Source organism: Eschrichtius robustus, chromosome 3 (assembly GCF_028021215.1).
Source record: "Eschrichtius robustus isolate mEscRob2 chromosome 3, mEscRob2.pri, whole genome shotgun sequence".
Classification (NCBI taxonomy): Eukaryota; Metazoa; Chordata; class Mammalia; order Artiodactyla; family Eschrichtiidae; genus Eschrichtius; species Eschrichtius robustus.
In genome coordinates, this window is record NC_090826.1 from 140,512,412 (window position 1) to 140,527,434 (window position 15,023).

Sequence of the window (15,023 nt, forward strand, 5' to 3'; positions counted from 1 at the left end):
AAAAGGATGTATTTGATTTCCTTATTATTTTAAAGGTTGCGTTGCATTGGTGTTGTATATCTTCCTGAGCAAAAGAGTAAAATTTTTTTTAATAAAAAAAAAAATACACATGATAGTCAGCATCTTTGCTCTATTCCTGGTAGAAAGCAGAGAACAAAGAGGTCTCTCAGGAAAAATTTGGAATAGGATTGGATACTTAGGTGCCTGACCCTTATTCTTCTCTAAGCTTTGGAATGATGCTATGACTCTTATTCAGATCACAGCACACAAAAGCTCTCTCAGTTCAGGAGTCAACTTTTGACTATATTTCAGGGGTGAGAGGGCACGTGTGATGGAAAGTGCCATGTCAAACCCAGATAAAAGCCACCTCTCATTTGGGACTATCTGCATTCCTTTGCTGCTTCTGGAAGCAAGAGCCATGGGAGTGGTGACTGTACTTCCATTTTGCCCTTTCTCCTCTGAGGCTCTTGTGTGGAGGTGAATGTGAATCTCCCCTCCCTCTTCCCGGAACAGTATCTCAGCAGATTTGCCTCCAGGCCAGGCCGGCAGCTTGAAGTTCCCAACTGCCCTTGGCTTCCTGGGCAGGGGAGCCATCTGACAGACCACCCTAGCGAGCAGGCTGGCAGCAGAGCTGGAAGACAACCCTCCCTACCCTTCCCACGGCCCTGCTCAGGGTCAGGCAGCCCCGGATGCCGCTCTTTGCGGCTCTGCTTTTCAATCGCATGCAGAATCCCAAGGCACCACTTTCTTCCAGTTGGCAAAGCCAGCAATCTTCTCCTTCTGAGAAAAAAAGACACACTGCGACGTCAAATTGTGCTTCCTGGCCCTTCCCTTTACAAGTGGAGCGTGAGTGATTCAGAGACATATGGGTTACATTTGCCTGGAAAGACATGCTCAAGTTCGAAAGCGAACTTGGCAAAAGGCATGGGGGGGGGGGATGGGAGGGCCGTTCCAGCCCATCCAGAGCCCTGGAGCGCTTCCCAGAGGTACTCAGCAGCACCTTATACCCTACGTTTGCCTTGGGGGTCCTCAGATCTGCTGATCCCAAAGCCCCGACACTGCACAGAGCGAAAAAGACTCTCTGGCTGAGGTCATTCATGTTGCTATGAGGTATTTTAACAAGTACCTAATTTGAAAAGGATGCCCTCCAAAAGCAAGTGCTATTAATGACTTTAAAACCCTCTTTGTCCTCATCAAGGAGCATCCCACCAATAACATTTAACCTGTTAACTTAGTTTTGCCAGAGGACTGTACTTAAAAAAGAAAGCTAAATGTTATGACTTTATAATGGCCATCCTGCATGGTACCCTCCGAGCCTCAAAATATTCCCCTCCCTGGGAAATACATTATATACTCTCAGTTTTATATGCAGGTGGAATTATGGTAATAACTTTACCCCCTTATGCCTGTCCTTTTACTTGTTAGAAGTGCTTAAATTAAAGCATTGCTTCATAGACCCTGCTGCAAGCTTTTCCCCAGCAGCTGGGATCTTAGGGAATGATTGCTGGGGCCTCCAGCTCCCTCGCCTGTGGCTGAGACAGGGGCGGGGATCAGAACTCATCCACGCCACTCCCAATAGTTGGGCTCAGAATCCCAGCAGACATGGGACGGAAGGGCTGTTTTGTTGGTAAGTGTGGAGGGATGTCAGTGAGGCACGTTCTAATAAGTCTCAGCAGAAAATAGTATCCTGCCAATGATGACACCACTGTGGAGTAGAGGCTGCTCCCGGGGAGGCCAAGAGGGGCATCCAGGGGACTAAGTGGTTGTTTTCCAAATGCCAACAACCAAATACATCGTCCCAATGCCAACCAGGCCTTCCACTCCCTGACACCAGTTGGGGCGTCCAACAATTCAATTCAATTCTGACGTGAAGTTAGTGCAGACGCCACAGGTGAAAGGCTCGATCCCACAAGCCTGCCTCTACTTTACACACCGGCCACAGTGGGGTCCCCAGGTGACCTGCGCCTCTTCCTGGCTGACTAAAACTTCAGAGGGCTCCAGATTTGATAATTAGTTAGAATGACTTACAGAACTCAGCAAAAACTACCACCAGTTTATTATGAAGGATACAAGTCAGTAACAGCCAAATGGAAGGGATACACAGGGTAAGGTATGAGGGTGGGGTTTGGGGGGCATGCAGATCCTACATGCCCTCTCCAGGCACATAACCCTCCCATTACCCTGATGTGCTCACCAACCCATAAGTAACCCAGGCCCCGTCGTGTAGGGTTTTTAATGGAGGTTTTATGTAGACATGATTGATTAAATCATTGACCACTGGTGATTGAATAGTCTCAAGACCCTCTCCCCTCCTGCGAGGTGGGAGGGGGATGAGACTGAAAGTTACAACCTTCTAATCATGTGGTTGGTTTTTTGGGGGGACCAGCCCCCATCCTTATACTAACTAGGCCTCTCCCACAGTGAGTCATCTCATTAGCGTGCAAAAGACAGTAAATTCCAAGGGTTTTGGAAGCTCTGTGCCAGGAAGGTGGACAGAAACAAAATATTTATATTTTATTATATCACAGGGACAAATTCATGATGGTCCCAAGCCTCTTCAGCTCAAGCTCTGCTCAACTAGGCAGGATGGAAGTGGTGGCGGGGAGAGGAAGCAAGCCCGTAAGCCCTGCTCCTCTCTTTGAGGTGGCCGTGAGCGTCTTCCTCTGCCCCTTCCTTAAAGAAGTAGGCTAGAACCCGAAACATGGTCTCACCTTCAGAATGAAGGGGTAGGTGTTATGACCTAGGGGCTGGAGACAAGCAAAACTAAGGGAGCTCCTGCTGCTAGAAAAGGTTTAAGGAACCTGGGTAAAAGAAAAAACAGAAATGGAAATTTGTCATTCTTATCAATTTAGGGGATTTTAGTTAAAAAGATCAGCTTTCGCTCTCAGGGCTATTCTCCTAAACAGTGTATCAGAGACAGAGCTGAATCTTACCCCTCACCCCCCAACACCCCCTCACTGAAGACGTTCCTTTCTGTTCTGACGTTCGGGTGTTCCCTTCATGACCCTTGATGTCTTGCTGATGCTGATGCCTGCGACCAGCTCTGAACTCTTTGCTCTCTCTCTCTGTTGCCCTGGAACCAGAGCCGTTCCTGAGGGATTTTCATTTTGCAAAGTAATTTGGCATTTACCGATAATTTACTAAACCATTTGTTTCCATATAGAGGAAGTCATGCTCGCTGAAGAAAATAAAAATGCTGGAACGTCAGCCTTAGAAGGTAAGGAAGTGCTCCAAGGCCTCATTCCTTTCGCATTTGCCCCCTCTTCTGCAGAGGCAATCTCTCTTGATCAAAAGAAGAGAAAGAAATAAAAGAGGGGTGCTCTGGGATTTGAAACGCAAGTCTCTCTGTCATAAAATCCCTCATGCTTTAAAACGAAGGGAATTGAGTCATGGATTTAAATGCTTTTTAAAGTGATGAAAATGAAATCCAAGAGTTGCTTTGTTCCAGGGCGTGTGATTGATACGGGCAATGAAAAAGCCATCATACCACCAATGGCACAGAAAGGGATCTTCTTTGACAATTTGTGGGGATCATCTTGGGACCACTTTCATTGGCAGGAAGTGACATTTGTTTGTGAAGAACCAGAACAAATAGATACGGAGTGCCTGTTACCTACTGCATTTAGATAAGCTCTAGCAAGGATTCGGGAGCCTTGTCCCATGGGATTCAAGAGCCTCGTGTGTCAGAGGTGCTGCTGAGCATGGGAGCCATGTTTCCGTAGACATCTGTGACTTCACTAACCCCGGCTCGGGTATTTAAAGGCAGGCGCCTGTGTCAGAGGGGCCTCTTGCCCACAGTCCTCAGTTCTGACCAGACTGATCCGGTTGTTCTTGTGTCCTCTCCCTGGCCTCCGCCTTTCCTGGTGTAGTGCTCCGAAGGGCAACCATCAAAAGGAGCCGGACGGAGGCCATGACGCGGGACTCCAGCGACGAGCGCTGTGTCGACATCTCCTCTGTGGGTGAGTGGAGGCCGTCAGATCGCCTTTCACTGGTCTGAACCTCCTCTGAAAGGGAACATCCTGTCTTTGGAGAAACACCACCAGGAGGAAGGGAGGCCAAAGAATCCAGAACTTTGGGATGTAATTAGGAAAAGGCGTTGGAGTCTAATCTAGTTGACAATGACTTACAGAAAAAGATGGACCAGGGGATACTGTTTATGTGAAACATGGGGCTTAGGGCCAAGAATCCAACCCAGATTCTTCAAGTGTGGCAGATGTATCCCATCGGCATATATATCCTATCTCTCCTGGATGTGATAATGAGAACCCACTTTGGGAAATTGTTCAGAGGATCCTGAGGACACCCATTTGAGAACCTGCAATCATTTGCGTAATCATAGTAGCATCTACCTACTTCCATCGCCTGCTTCCATGTGATACTTAAACAAATTCCTACTGACAACCCTTTAACACGACTGGTGTTCAATCTCAGGTTCCCTTAGGGATTCTGGCTGATGGCAGATGTTTTCCTCCCCAGATAAAAGGGAAGGGTCTGACTTCATCCTCAAAAGCAGAAGAGGCGTACAGAGCTCATCGCTGCTTTAGGCTTCCAGTGGCAGAAAAATCACAAATGCGGCAGGATGATTCCAGTGCCTGAAGCATATTTAAAAAGAAAAGCCAGAGAGAAGCCCAATCTGTTACAGACATAAACACGATCCTGTTAGGATTCAAGATACCGGCTGGATGCCTGGTGTCCTGCCTGGGGAATCTTTCCGTTTCCTAGGACTGAGGGTGCCCAGAGGAAAAGCAGGGTTCCCTGCTGTGCTGTGGAAACTCTTAGCTCATGACGCGTGGCAGTACCCTAGCCCTGGGACCAAAGCTGCCCACCTTGCCCTGCGAATACCTGCTTGCCATGGAGGGTGATCTCTTTTGCAGCCTCATTCTTCCTCCTTACTTTTCCCCACTTAGGCACACCCCTCGCCCGGGCCAGCATCAAGAGCACAAAGGTGGACGGGGCCTCCTATTTCCGGCACAAGGAGCGGCTTCTGCGTATCTCTATCCGCCACATGGTTAAATCCCAGGTGTTTTACTGGATTGTGCTGAGCCTTGTGGCTCTCAACACCGCCTGTGTGGCCATCGTCCATCACAACCAGCCCCAGTGGCTCACCCACCTCCTCTGTAAGTGAATGGTGACTACTGGCTTTCACGGCAGCAGCTCGATTGGGGTGTGAATATCAAGAGAGCAAGGTGTCACGTGGGCCTGGCAGTGGTCCTGCCCACCCAGAGTTCTGCCTCTCCACCACATTGTGACCGAGGCCAGAGCTGTCCTCAAGGGGTCGGGGTTATCACATGACCATTCCTAGATGTCATTCATTATTGAATCAGAGCAACAAATCTTTGCTGATGAGTCAACAAGATGGTGTTACCCCTTGGGTAGTCTAAGGCCAGCTTAGTGCCTTAAGTAGGCTCAGTGAGGTAGGGAGTCTTGGTCACCAAAGTCCTAGGGAAGAAGTTCCTAGGGAAATGGATACCTTCAATAGACCAGAAAGGAAACGTATAGGTCAGCTCTGGGTAAGGCTGCCCCCTGGGTGCGAGTGAGGCTCCCAGAGGCTGTCACTGCCGGGAGTGTGGAGAGCGAATCCAGCTCTTTCATCAAAGTCATGCTTAAGCCCTTTCTCTCTCTCCTGAGAGCCATCTACCATTTAAAGGGCAGTGACAAAGCCACCTGTCAAGAGAGCAAAGCTGACCTGTGGAGTGTGCCTGGGACTCATTCTGGGTCTGAGCGTTTTCAGACATCATTAGGTTCTGCCTGGCACTGAGCTGGCATGGTCACTGAAAGTCCCGCTTGTGTAGGTCCTGCTGCTGTTGAGGGTTCCTCTGTAGGTGGGGGGATTGGGCCGGGGAGGACAGAAGCCCGTGCCGTCCATGGAACCAACGCTTCTGCCTTTAATGCTTTCAGACTATGCAGAATTTTTGTTTCTGGGACTCTTCCTCCTGGAAATGTCCCTGAAGATGTACGGCATGGGGCCTCGCCTTTATTTTCACTCTTCGTTCAACTGCTTTGATTTTGGGGTAAGTGCTCTGGAGCCCGCCCATCCTTCTGCCAGGTGTTGCTATGCCATGGTTTGCGATAAGCAGCTTGCTCCGGGGCTCGGCGTGAAGCACTGAAATCAGAATTTATAAAAGGGGAATAGATAGGATTAGCAAAAGGGAGGTCAGGAGTGAGTGAATCCTTGCTGTACTAGGGTTTGTTTGGGTTTTTTAAATGCTCTTTTATTTATAATGTTTTTACTGAATGGTAGCACACATACCATAGAGTAAACACTTCAGTAAATTTTACAAAGCTACCCATAGCCAACGTTTTGAACCACTTATTATCTTGGGGGAAGCCTCGAGGAGAAGGACAAAAGACTTGATTCCAGAAGGTGGTTCAATCAAAAATGAGAAACTTATATATTTATTTTTTTGAGTTCAGTTTAAAATTGGGAAATTTATCTGGGCATACCCTTAAACATTCATACACATATGCACATACACGCTCGTATATTATCAAGTCCCCACATAGACTACTTCACCCAGTGTCCACTTTCCTAAATAATATTGGTATATAAATGTGTGCGTTACTAACAGTCTTCAAGGTGCTTTCACATACATTTTTGTCCTCCACTGCTTGCAGGGGTCCGACGTCCACGATGTTAGGTGTTGGGAATTAGGCTGCCCGTTTACACATGAGTAAATAGGAGACCTCGTGTGCAAGTTCACACAGCCAGTTAGCAGCAGAAGTAGGTTGCAAAACTTTGGGTTCCTGAACCACCTCTCTTTCTGCCAAACCTACTTCTTTTTCTGCCAAATCTCCAGTTAGGTGCTAACGACTCTGAGCCCTTGCCAATCTGCATTTTAACTTGGAACATATGCTTCTGGGTACAGGCAATTTTCAGGCATAATAACTAGTGAAAGGCCATTTTCACCTTAGCTCCCTTATGTACATACTTTTCAGCATTGCTGTGAGAATTAATTTTTGTTCTTTCTCCTAGTGCAGTGTGTGGAATATAGTAGACTTTCAATCAACATATAATTAAAGCATAAAACAAATTGGATGGTTAATTTGACATTGCTGTTTCTATAGCAGTCAGATTCTATGCCACCAAGTAGTACCATCACGTTGGGGTATGGGGTCCTGAGCGACTGAAAGATATTTCATGTACAGGTGACTGAAACATTCTTGTTAGCGCTGAATTCTAGGACAATGAGAGAACGTGGATCTTCTCAGAGGTTTTTATATTGGAATGCAACCTGTATTAATTTAAACTTGTTTTCTCATTTGAGGACCACTCTTTTGTCTGTTCAAGGTGTTATAAGAACAGTATGGCTGTCAGATGTGTGCAGAAGTGGTGAATGACTGCTGCAGTTTTCACAAAGGACAGAACAGCAGTCAGTAAAGCAATCTATAGTATGAAGGAGGAAATTTAGCAAGGGGAGTGGGGAGCAGTGGGGAGAGAGGTGGTAGAGTCTTGTTTTTCCTTGGCAGCCTTCACAAATAGGTGGTCCTGTTGCAGGTGGGCTGGGTGGGGGAGGGGAGAGTCTGAATTTCAAAATGGCCCAGTGAGCACTGTTGGTTGCGGAATACAAGATTGCTCCTCTCTCCTCCTCCTCGTTCACCTCCTCTTCCTTTTCCTCTTCTCACCGTGGCTGGGTTTGGCTCTTTAGGTCACAGTGGGCAGCATCTTTGAAGTGGTCTGGGCGATCTTCAGACCTGGTACATCTTTTGGAATCAGTGTCTTGCGAGCTCTCCGGCTTCTAAGAATATTTAAAATAACCAAGTAAGTGATCAGAATCTAGACTCTTCCCAACCACCTTCGAGAGTGGATGCTTCTCTCTGCCTCATTATATTTATTTCCTTCCATCCCCACATGCCCTTACCACATGATCCCCTTTCCGACTCCACTCCCCACTCCAGTCTTCAGTTCCTTCTTCTTCTCCGAAGATTAAACCAGAAAAATGCCCATGATGCCGTATCCTGTACCACATTCCCAAGGGGAGCCACATTATTGCTGTCATCTCTCCTTCCTACAAGTACGCAGATGCTGCTTATCTCATAGACCACCAGGCAGATGCCCAGCTGTGCATGGAGATAATTTGGTATTTAGTGTTCACAGCTGTAATGCTGTCTGGGTTTTTGTAGGTATTGGGCATCCCTACGGAATTTGGTGGTCTCCTTGATGAGTTCCATGAAGTCAATCATCAGTTTGCTCTTCCTTCTCTTCCTCTTCATCGTTGTCTTTGCTCTCCTAGGAATGCAGCTGTTTGGAGGCAGGTAAGCACCAATGAACTTTGCATCCAAAGGAGCCTCAAAACCTAGACTTCAACCTGTGAGCGCTGGGGTCACTAATTTGATTGCCATGTTAACTATCTCGTTTGTTTGTGTCTGTGGCTCAAATCAACCACGAGCATGTGTGTGGAACAAACATCTCTGTTTTTAATCCGTTCACACTGTACAGGGTTCTTATTGAGGGGGCCCCTCTCTCTGGAGCTGTCCCTGAAAGGTACAGCCTGGGGCTTTTGTAACTCAGGATCAGCCCAGACCCCGTCCCATTACCAGGGCCCTTCAAGTGCACAGTCCCCCAGTAGTAGTCACTAAAACTGTCTTCATAAGTTACTGGGATGAGGGAAGAGTAGGGCAGAGGGGGATGTGGAGAAAGGGGAAAAGTAGTGATGAAAACGGCATAATCTCGGGAAAGGAAAACTTGGTGTGTGAGATTTTCATTTCATTCTCTCTGAATTTCCTTCTTCAGGTTCAACTTTAATGATGGGACTCCTTCAGCAAACTTTGACACCTTCCCTGCAGCCATCATGACTGTATTCCAGGTATGAGACGTTAAAAAATGTTACTTGGGATCCCTTGGTGCACACGCTACAAAATGACGTGTTAAGTGAATCCTCCCTTTCCTCTCCAAGCTCCTGTCAGGCAGCTGGGTACTCTTGCTTATTGAGTAATCATCACCACTGTAATTCCTAGCATTTCTATAGCTATGTCCTTACCAATAATAAAAGAGCTCTATTGTGATGACCTCATTGGCTTTCTCCTTACACTTGTGAGTTTGCAAGGGATGTTAGTCAAAGTCATTCAGCAACATCGCATTTCTGGTTTTATGAAATTGGAAGTATCTTCAAACCCGCGTGTCCATTTAAAGAAGTATCTTTTCCACGCACCCCCCCCTCCAAATTTTTTTTTAAATCATGGGGGAAACTCAAAATCAATAATGTCTAAGAGCTAAAGGAGAACACTATTTAGCCAGAATCTGAGGCTGAACCAGAACCCAGGTTTCCAGAACTGGAGCCCATGAGGCCCTTTCCAATAACGCTGCTGTCTCATGAACTGTATCTTGGCAGCTCCCGGGGACAGTTAGGCAGTGACCAGACCACCTCATCTGTGTGATTCGCACAGGCCGGGCAAAGCTGAGGTTTGGGTCAGGGTGGGGGGACTCTATATTTTGAGGAATAGAATCTTTCCTTTTGATGTTCTCCTTCTGTTTTCAATGTCTCTTACATATCGGAAGGAAGTTGAGGATTATTCATGGGCGTGACATTTTTTTCTCTCTGGCAGGATAATCAAGCAAGGGGTAGATGGAAAAGACCCAGGCCCAGAATTTTCCCCCTTCCGTTGACCCCATTTTCTCATCCAACCCAGATCTCTGATTTGCCTGTTGTTTGCTTTGTGTAGATCCTGACGGGTGAGGACTGGAATGAGGTGATGTACAATGGGATCCGCTCCCAGGGTGGGGTCAGCTCAGGCATGTGGTCAGCTATCTATTTCATTGTGCTCACCTTGTTTGGAAACTGTATCCTTTTTAAAAGGCTTCTCTTGTGCTGCCTGCACGGACCAGCATGTGAGGAGGAGGAGGTGGTCGTAGTGGTGCGGGTAGCACTAGGGTGGCCATTGCTAGGTGTACTAAGAGACACAAGGATCCCGATCTTAAGGAACATCTGCTAGTTGGATAAAGAAGATAAATATAAACAAGATAGAGTATCATCCAAATTATCAGATATCATAATATCCAAGTTATCTGATTATCATCACAAATAAAAACATGTGAGTCTGTTATAGTAAATGGTTGGAGATACTATGAGCTGGGGAAAATAAGAAAGAACAGAGATCACTATAGGCTGAAATAGTGACAAGATTATAATACTAATGAATTAATTATATGTTTTTTCTTTTTATTTTTTTAAAAAAGACTTTTTTATTTAAGTATAGTTGATTTACAATGTTGTATTAGTTTCAGGTGTACAGCAAAGTTATTCAGTTACACATATATATATATTTTTCAGATTCTTTTCCCTTATAGGTTATTACAAAATATCGAGGATAGTTCCTTGTGCTATACGGAGGGTCCTTGTTGGTTATCTATTTTATATATAGTAGTGTGTATATGTTAATCCCAGACTCTTAATTTATTCCTCCTCCCCCCTTTCCCCTTTGGTAACCATAAGCTTGGTTTTCTATGTCCGTGGGTCTATTTCTGTTTTGTATATAAGTTCATTTGTATCATGGTTTTTAGATTCCACATATAAACGATATCATGTGATATTTGTCTTTCTCTGTCTGGCTTACTTCACGTAGTATGATAATCTCTAGGTCTATCCATGTTGCTGCAAATGGCAATATTTCATTCTTTTTTATGGCTGAGTAGTATTCCACTGTATATATATCCCATATCTTCTTCATCCATTCATGTGTCAATGGACATTCAGGTTGCTTCCATGTCTTACCTATTGTAAATAGTGTGCAATGAACATTGGGGTGCATGTATCTTTTCGAATTCTAGTTTTCTGCAGATATATGCACAGGAGTGGGATTGCAGGATCATATGGCAACTCTATATGTTAATATAGAACAGAGCCTTCCACATAGTAAGTTCTCAAAAATATTAGTATTGTGATTAATGCTGATATTACTGAGCATAGCTAACATTTATCATACTTGTGCTATTCATGAGACCCTGTACTAAATGCTTTTCAGGCACCATTTCATCTAATCCTTACCTTACAAGACTTAGAGGAAATAACTTAAAGTCAAACAATTACTAAATTGTGAAGGGAGACTAGAAACTAAGTGCATTTAATTCCAAAATCCATGGCTGGTCATGGGCTCTAGACCAGAAAGATTTAGGTTTTAATCCCAGCAACTCTGTTTACCAGCTGTGTGGCCTTGGGAAAGTCACTTAATCTCTCTGAGCTTCTAGTTTTCACAGCTGAAAGGAGGAAGCAATATCTCTCTCCTTTGATGGTTATGAATAGTAAATGAGATAATTTGCTTGAATGTTACGTTATAAACTGCAAACTTCTACATGATCATTAGAAGTTTTGGGGGGTGGGACTTGCCTTGAATTGGGATTGCTAGAGTGAAAAGGGACAGCCATGTGATGCAGCTATATTTTTGCATTTTTCATAGTCTCACAGAACAGTGATATTCCTTTAAGTTTTCTGCCCTGAAAACTTCTAGGGGCCAGAGCAGACTATAAACTAAACATGAGAAACCCATAAAAAGAAAGCTAGGCAGTGAGTCACAGAAATGGAAGGCCAGTTTGTCACAAAGTAGCTCACTTTGCCCTCTGGGAGCTTTGATTCAGGTATTTCTTTGTCCTGTACAAAGAGATGACTTGTGGAAGGAGAGAGGACATATTCTCCATCAAACAGAGTTGCATAACATCTCTCTCCCTCCCCCGACAGCCCCTGCGTAAGTGACTCTTTGGGGTGGTTTCTGTTCCTGCTGGTGTCCCAGGCAGGAAAGGCCTGGAGATGCCCTCTCAGCCTTGCTGGAGCCTTTTGCTTTTCTTACTTGCCCATCCTTAACTCATCACCCCAGACACGCTGCTGAATGTATTCTTGGCCATCGCTGTGGACAATCTGGCCAATGCCCAGGAGCTGACCAAGGTAAGCATTGTTCTCCGGGGATCCGATGGTTCTCTAGTGCCATTGGGTGCCTGCTGGGCTTTGGGGCTGCTTCCAGAAGTCTGCGTCGCCTGGCTCAAGCCTGCCAGGAAGGCCCCTTCTGGGAGCTTGTGGACAGTTGGAGAGCCACACATCCATGAAAGGAGCCTGGTTCACTTTCACTGAGTTTGCTGAGCCTTGGAGCAGACTGGATCTCTCATGGGATGTAGAAGATAATCACTTAGTCACTGCAAACTCCCAAAGATATCCTTTGCAGAATTATGCCCTGGAAAATAAAGAAAACACCAAAGTCCTGGATTTAAGTCCCACCTCTGCTCCTGTGACCTGTGGCTGTGTGACCTCAATCATGTGCCTTCACACTTCTGGGTTTGGGGGTGAGAGGGGCCAGGATCATCTCTGTTCCTAGAGTGTGTCTGCTGGGGTATTCCAGTGGCCATGGTCATCTTGAGGGAAGTTTCAATGAAGCTAGATGCTACATTGCTCAAAGAACTGTTCCTCTCTTTCCTCTGAGTCATTTCTTCAGGGATGGAGGCAATACTGATTGCAGTGGGATGGTCTAGGGAGATGAGTGAAAACTTCTCCCCACATAATACAAATTTGGTTTGGGGCAGAGCCCGTAGCAACCTGGTGATGTTTCTGTGACTGCTCTTCCCTACATCCTTGAGGGTCTTCTTATCTGCAGGCAGGGGAAAATACCAGCTCTAGTATCTGAAAAGCTGGCTGTGAGTCATGCATCTACCACTTACTGGCTCTTTTAGCTTGTGCTTGACCCCTGGTCTCCATTAGCATTGCTTCCTTCATCTGTAAAAAAAGAATGATATATCTGCCTTGCATACCTCACAGGAGTACTGCAAGGATCAAGTAAAATGATGCGTGTGAAAACCAGAGCAGGCTGTGAAGATGTATGTATTCTTAGTAGCTCTAGTCATTTTACCTGAACTGGCTTTCCTTGGTGTCATCACGTAGAGGGACATTTATGAGCAGGAATGTGGGTGAGGGGATGAGGTCCCTGCCTGAGCCCCAGGGTGGGGTCACTTAGCTGTGCAGGGAAGAGGGCGTGATGGGAAGTGTGGCGTTTACTTCAGGGGGCTCTGCCTGGAAGGTCCCCCTCCATCACTTCCAGACACTGCAGAGCATCTGAGAAGGGTCGGCTCTGGCCTCTGACCTCCACAGCCCCGGCCAGCTCCCCTGAGGACTGGGGTTGGGGTAGAACTGCTCGGCTCTCCTGAGGAGATGGGGCAGGGTGGAGGCCAGAATTGCTGGCCGGGAGGCTGCTGTCTCAAGGGGGCTGGCTGCTGGCCACCTGAGGTCTGTGAGCCAACCTGACCTCATTCTGCCTTGTTTCACCTCTTCCCCTGCTTGTCTCGCTTCGCCTGGTCTCCAGAATGCCTTCTGGGGAGAGCCAAGGGAGCTGCTATCCTTCACGAGGATCCCAGACAAAGTCCTCTCTGCTTTGTGTCTAGGATGAACAGGAAGAAGAGGAGGCCTTCAACCAGAAACACGCGCTGCAGAAGGCCAAGGAGGTCAGCCCGATGTCTGCGCCCAACATGCCTTCCATCGAGTGAGTCAGTGTCCCCACTTCACAGACCCCTGGGCCCCTGTGCTGACAGCCAGTTGCCCGGTTCCAAAGCTGTGAACTCTCAGAGGGCGCCTGCTCCATGCCAGGAAACGTCCTGTGAATACAGCAGTGAGCAAGACTGGGTCTCTTTTTTTCACAGAGCTTCTATTTCAGTGAGCAAGATAGCTGATGAATACACAGAAATAATTTTAGGTAGCGAGAATAGCTGTAAAATAAATAAAACAGGGTACTAAGGCAGAGGAACAGGAATTGGGTGGAGTACCTTCGGGCGATCTGGGAGGGGTTCTCTGAAGAGATGATATTTAAGCAGAGACCTAAATGTGTAGAAGATGGTCGTGTGACATTACGAAGATGGAACATCCCCAGCAAGGCCCAGTGTGGCTGGTATGAAGGGAGCAAGGGGGAAGAGAAGGAGACACGGCCGGGGAGGTCCTGAAGGCCCAGGTGAAGGACTTTAGCTTTTGTTCTAATTACAACCATAGGAGGGTCTAGAGGGGAAGGATGGATAGGTTAGGATTTACCCTTCTAAAAGGTCACTGTGCTCTGTGGAGATGGACTGTAGGGGCCCAGACTGGAGCCGGGAAGACAGAGGTTGGCTCTTAGAGTAAAGTAGGTGAGAGTTGGTGGTGGTTTAGACCATGGTAGCAATGGAGAAGACGAGAAGTCATCCCACTCGGTCTGTATTTTGGAGGGAGAACCAATAGGATGAGCTGATGGAATAAATGTGATGGAGGTGGGGATGAAAAAAAAAAGAGAAGAAACAAACGTATCTCCCAGGTTTTTAGGTTTGAACCTAAACAACTGGGTAGATGATGGTGGTATTTACTGCTAGCCTGGAGAACAGTGGAAATCCAAGGTTCATTTTGGCCACGTTAAATTTGAGATGCTTATAAGACATGCAAGTGAAGATGTTGAAAGGGCTGTTGGCCTGTGAGTCTGGAGTTTAGAAGTCGGGCTTAGAAATAAGGATTTGGGGGAGCATTTGCATTTGGATGGCATTTTAGCTGTCAGCCCGGGCGAGCTGACCCAGGGAGAGGTGGGCTGGAGAAGCGAGGAGCTGAGGACAGAGGCCAGAGCACTCCGTGCTTCGAGGAAAACCCGCGAGGAGACTGACGGGGAGCAGCCCGGAGGTGGGAGAGAGAACAAGGGAGCGTGGTGTCCTGGAGACGTGGAGAAGAACACGCTTCCAGACGGAGGGAGTGGACGGCGGAGCTCAGGACCATTGAAAGATCACGTAAGATGAGAACAGAAAAGGGAGCATTGGGTTTGGCAAAATGAACGCTCTTAGCGACCTTCCCGAGAGCCGTTTCAGTGGCCCAGTGGGAACAGAATCCAGTTGGAGCGGATTAGGGAGAGAATGGGAGGTGATAAATTAGAGTGGCGAGTGTAGACTCTCTTTGAGGATCCAGCCTGGCCCTGTGGCTGCTGGTGGAACCGGCAGGCCGTGGGCCCTGCCGGTGGGGGGGGGCTGACTGCTGTATGGTTGCTGGGGGAGGGCCTTGGAGAAGGGCCTTGAGAAGTGACCACAGAACCACGGAATTCCTGTTGTGGCT

The 15,023-nt window shown here is 47.0% G+C and overlaps 1 protein-coding gene across 3 annotated transcripts in view; it reads left to right on the forward strand.

The window, feature by feature from the left end:
- The window catches only part of CACNA1E (calcium voltage-gated channel subunit alpha1 E), a 303,256-nt gene that overhangs the window by 217,485 nt on the left and 70,748 nt on the right, over window positions 1-15,023 (forward strand). For all 3 annotated transcript variants that reach the window (XM_068538402.1, XM_068538403.1, XM_068538404.1), the window contains exons 9-18: window positions 3,164-3,217; window positions 3,870-3,959; window positions 4,908-5,117; window positions 5,899-6,011; window positions 7,647-7,759; window positions 8,122-8,253; window positions 8,732-8,804; window positions 9,661-9,778; window positions 11,806-11,873; window positions 13,355-13,452. In XM_068538402.1, the coding sequence (XP_068394503.1) occupies window positions 3,164-3,217; window positions 3,870-3,959; window positions 4,908-5,117; window positions 5,899-6,011; window positions 7,647-7,759; window positions 8,122-8,253; window positions 8,732-8,804; window positions 9,661-9,778; window positions 11,806-11,873; window positions 13,355-13,452 (1,069 nt within the window). The remainder of the gene's footprint in view (window positions 1-3,163; window positions 3,218-3,869; window positions 3,960-4,907; window positions 5,118-5,898; window positions 6,012-7,646; window positions 7,760-8,121; window positions 8,254-8,731; window positions 8,805-9,660; window positions 9,779-11,805; window positions 11,874-13,354; window positions 13,453-15,023) is intronic.